This window comes from Chrysochloris asiatica, unplaced genomic scaffold (assembly GCF_000296735.1).
Source record: "Chrysochloris asiatica unplaced genomic scaffold, ChrAsi1.0 scaffold00006, whole genome shotgun sequence".
Lineage (NCBI taxonomy): Eukaryota > Metazoa > Chordata > Mammalia > Afrosoricida > Chrysochloridae > Chrysochloris > Chrysochloris asiatica.
In genome coordinates this window covers 18,149,010-18,153,118 of record NW_006408524.1, presented here as the reverse complement: position 1 = coordinate 18,153,118, position 4,109 = coordinate 18,149,010, and the positions used below count along the sequence as shown (strand labels likewise).

The 4,109-nt window shown below is 40.0% G+C and overlaps 1 protein-coding gene across 4 annotated transcripts in view; it reads left to right on the top strand.

Annotated features, from left to right (window-relative positions):
* The window catches only part of FKBP9 (FK506 binding protein 9, 63 kDa), a 93,084-nt gene that overhangs the window by 73,117 nt on the left and 15,858 nt on the right, over positions 1-4,109 (top strand). For all 4 annotated transcript variants that reach the window (XM_006832147.1, XM_006832145.1, XM_006832148.1 and 1 more), the window contains one exon: positions 3,093-3,238. In XM_006832147.1, the coding sequence (XP_006832210.1) occupies positions 3,093-3,238 (146 nt within the window). The remainder of the gene's footprint in view (positions 1-3,092; positions 3,239-4,109) is intronic.

Sequence of the window (4,109 nt, the reverse complement as noted above, 5' to 3'; positions counted from 1 at the left end):
ACCATTCCAAGATTACCATCGATTCTTGATTATATGGTACGTCGTGAAATGACTGAATAACTACCTTTTTTTTAGTACAGTGCTCTGTATTTCTTCCATCTTCTTTTGATGTTTCCAGTGTCATTCAATATTTTGTGCATGGTTAGTTGTTATGTACTGTCTATTTGGTTCTGACTCTTAGTGACCCTATAAAGGGTTTCTGAGGCTGGTGAAATCAAACTTCTGACCTTGATGTTAAGGCCAACGTGTAACCCATTGTGCTACCAGGGCTTTCCATACTGCAACCCAAGACTTGAAGTTTTTCTTCAGATCTTTCCGTTTGAGAAATGCTGAGTGTGTTCTTCCATTTTGGTCCTCTAACTCCAGGTTAATAATCCATTAATAATCCAGGTTAACTTTCCATTAATAATCTTTGAGTTCGTCTTCTCCAGCTGCCCTTTGAAATTTTTTGTTCAACGATTTTACATCATCATTTCTACCTGTCGCTTTAGCTTCTTTATGCTCAAGAGCAAGTTTCAGAGTCCCTTTTGACATCCACTTTGGTCTTTTCTATTTTTCCTGTCTTTTAAATGACCTTTTGCTTTCTTCCTATATGATGTTCTTGATGTCATCCACAACTCTCCTGGCCTTCTGTCATTAGTGTCTAATACAACAAATCTGTTCTTGAAATGGTCTCTTATTTCAGGTGGGATGTATGCAAGGCCATATTGTGGCTCTTGTGGAGTTGTTTTAGGTTTTTTTCAGCGTCAGCCTGAACTTGCATATGAGCAGTTGGTAGTCTGTTCCACAGTCTACCCCTGGTTTTGTTTTCCCTGATGATACTGTGCTTCTGCATTGTCTCCTCCCATGGATATACTTAAATTGATTCCTGTCTGTTCTGTCTGGTGAGTTCCAGGAACATGGTTGCCTCTTACATTGTTGAAAAACTGTATTTGCAATGAAGAAGTCATTGGTCTTGCAAAATTCTATCATGCAATCTCCAGCCTCATTTCTATCACCAAGGTCATATTTTCCAACTACTGATCTTTGCTTCCAACTTTTCACATTCCCATCACTAGCAATTATCAATGCATCTTGATTGCATGCTTGATCAATTTCAGACTGAAGACATTGGTTGAATGCCGCAATTTCATCATCACTGGCTTCAGTGGTTTATGCATAAATTTGAATAATAGTAGTATTAACTGGTCTTGTAGGCATATGAATATTATTCTATCACAGACAGCATTGTACTACAAGATAGTGTTTTTTTAAAGTTTTTATTATGAATTGAGTAAAAGTTTACAGAGCAGATCATCAGTTCTACATTCAACAAATCATATGCTTTATTTCATGCAATGATTATAATCCCCTCCACGTATTTCTCTATATTCATTTTAGCTCTTTTTTAAAAAAAAAAAACACAACAAGAACACTCAGGCATATATAATATAATTTAAACCACCAAAGGGCACATTCTACAAGCCTGCCTCCTAGCCACCAACTCTTAGTCCCTCTCTTCCCATGAATCTAGAGTCCTCAGCTGCTCCCTCTCTCTATGTCCCCATCTCTGCTTTTATCTCTGGTGTCGCTGCTTCTCTGGATAGGGTCCTGCATTCCGCTTGCACTCCTCTCCCTTAATGGTCCTGCATTCCGCTTGTGCTCTTCTCCCTTAATGGTCCTAGGAGTCTCTGTTCCTGGACTATAAGATTAATTACTCCCTTATTTTTGTTACAAACCTTCTGCCTTTACAAATGTGACATTCTGAATTGGTCATGATAACAATTACTCACTATTGAATCATAAGTGTCTTATCCCCATCTCTTTTTACCCGATCCATCTAGACAAGATGAAAACTATTCCATGGGGATACTGTCTACCCCCTGCCCCCCACTCTTAAACTAAACTCCCTCTTGAAACCTGTAAGATAGTCACTTAGTGCCTTTATTGCCCCTCATTTTAGGTAGCCAGTGTCTAAGTTGCCTGTCCCTATCTACCCTGTGTACAGAGGGGATAGCATTGACACTTGATGTGAAGACTCCTTCCCTCTCTGTTGGTATTTAGAGTTACTACTTCCATGAGTATAGGCCAAGTTCATCAAATTGCAGCAATTTACCCTTGTTTCCTTTATTTTAAAAATTGTTTTTTTATCTTCCTCTAGTCGAGTTCTGATTATCAAGCCATCGAGGTTAGGTCAAATGGGTAGTGTCTGCAAGTTTGGGTGTTCTTGTGCGTCTCTCCTCACTTCATATCAGCTGCTTCACTCTCAGCTCTAGCCCTCTATAGCTATATCCTTGTCCATGGGCTCAAGTGTTCCCAGGTCTCACTACACTTTGGACCAACCAGCTCTTTCTCTTCTCTCTCTCATCTCCAAGTCAACGGGAGTCTATGGAACGTGGTTGAACTCAGCCCATTTCTTCATTGCTGCCTTTCCCACTAATCCACTCACCAGTAGCCAGTGTGGTTGCCAGCAAGTTTACATGCCTGCTCATGTGTTCCCTTTGAGTTTCAGATTTAGAGGGGGGTTTGTCCTGAAGGAACTTGATTGCTTGCCTTGATGGCTTCACGGCAAAAAACTTTACAATATAGATCTTGAAATGCTCTTTTTGATAATGATTGTGTTGTTATTCCTCTTCAATTTGTCATTTCCAGTAGACCATATGATTATCTGATACAGAGTAGCCAATAAACTTACCAATGCCTAGGATATAGATCTTTATGCATTCCATTTCATTTTTGACAACTTCTAATTTTCCTAAATTCATACTTTGTACATTCCACAATTGTGATTATTAGTCGATGTTTTTTTCTTATTCTGAGTTATGCCACATCAGCAAATGAAGATCCCGAAAGCTTTGCTCCATTCATGTTATTAAGGTCAGCTCTACTTTGAGGGGAGTCCTGGTGTAAGCACTCAACCATAAGGTCGATTTAACCTTGACATTTTGAAGATATAGGCTGGTTATTGTACAGAATGTTCTTCATGATTAGATCAAGATTGTACATCTTTGGCAGAAATACCACGGATAGGATGTTGTGTTTTTCTCATGAGATCACTCTCAAGTACCAACAAGTTGGTGGCCTAATTAGAAACTCTTCTGTTTCATTCTCAGGTGGAATTTAGGCAAAACGTATAATATCGTTTTGGGGTCTGGACAGGTCGTGCTGGGCATGGATATGGCTCTTAGAGAGATGTGTGTTGGAGAGAAACGAACAGTGGTCATCCCGCCCCACTTGGGCTACGGAGAGGCTGGTGTAGGTGAGTGGTGGCCGTGTTAAATTGTATGTGTGTGTTGGGGGGGGCACATTTACTGTCTGAATTTTATGCTTTTGGTGGTACTGTATTTACGTACCATAATGTACTTTGTTTCATTTTTAACTAACAGAGTTTTGATTATTTTAAGGATTTAGCATTTGTGTTTAAAGACTCCAGTGAATTCATAGTAGTCCTGTTGATGCCCCACTACCCTCTTGAGAAAGAAGGGGTTTGGGTGATATAAACCAGGGATCCCTAAACATCTGTCTGGGAAACCTCCCTAAAGGAGCTTTCCTGGTGATGTCTCTGGGAGAGACCAAGTACTTCTTTCCTGAACTGCTTTCTGGGAGAACAGAAATCTAGCAGGCCCTTCTTTGCTGTTTCCCTTCTCCTTTGCCTGTGAGCTCGCTATGAAAATATTTATTTTTTAGTCTTTAAAGAAGTCTGTTAACTAAAAGATTCTTCTAATCATTCTAGAAGATATTCTGTTTTTTGTTCTGGAAATACTGGCTTTTCCTTGCTCCCACAACTGTTACATTTTACTTTATTATTTTGACCAGACTGAACCTGGCACCAGGAGGCGTCAGAATCCCTTCTTTTTAGCATGTTCATACTGCTGTGGAGTCATGGTGTGGCATTATGGGTTAATGCACTGCATTGCAAAGTCAGTTTGAACTGGAAATTCGGTGGTTCAAGCTCACCAGCTGTTCCTCAGAAACCTTATACAGGGTCACTATGAGTTGGAACTGACTCAACGGCACTTAACAATAACAACAACATTATTAAACTGTAGTTCTGGTGTGGCACTGTAGGCTGAACACTTGACAAGGTCAGTTTGAGCTGCAAAGTCAGTGGTTCAAATTCACCAGCTGCT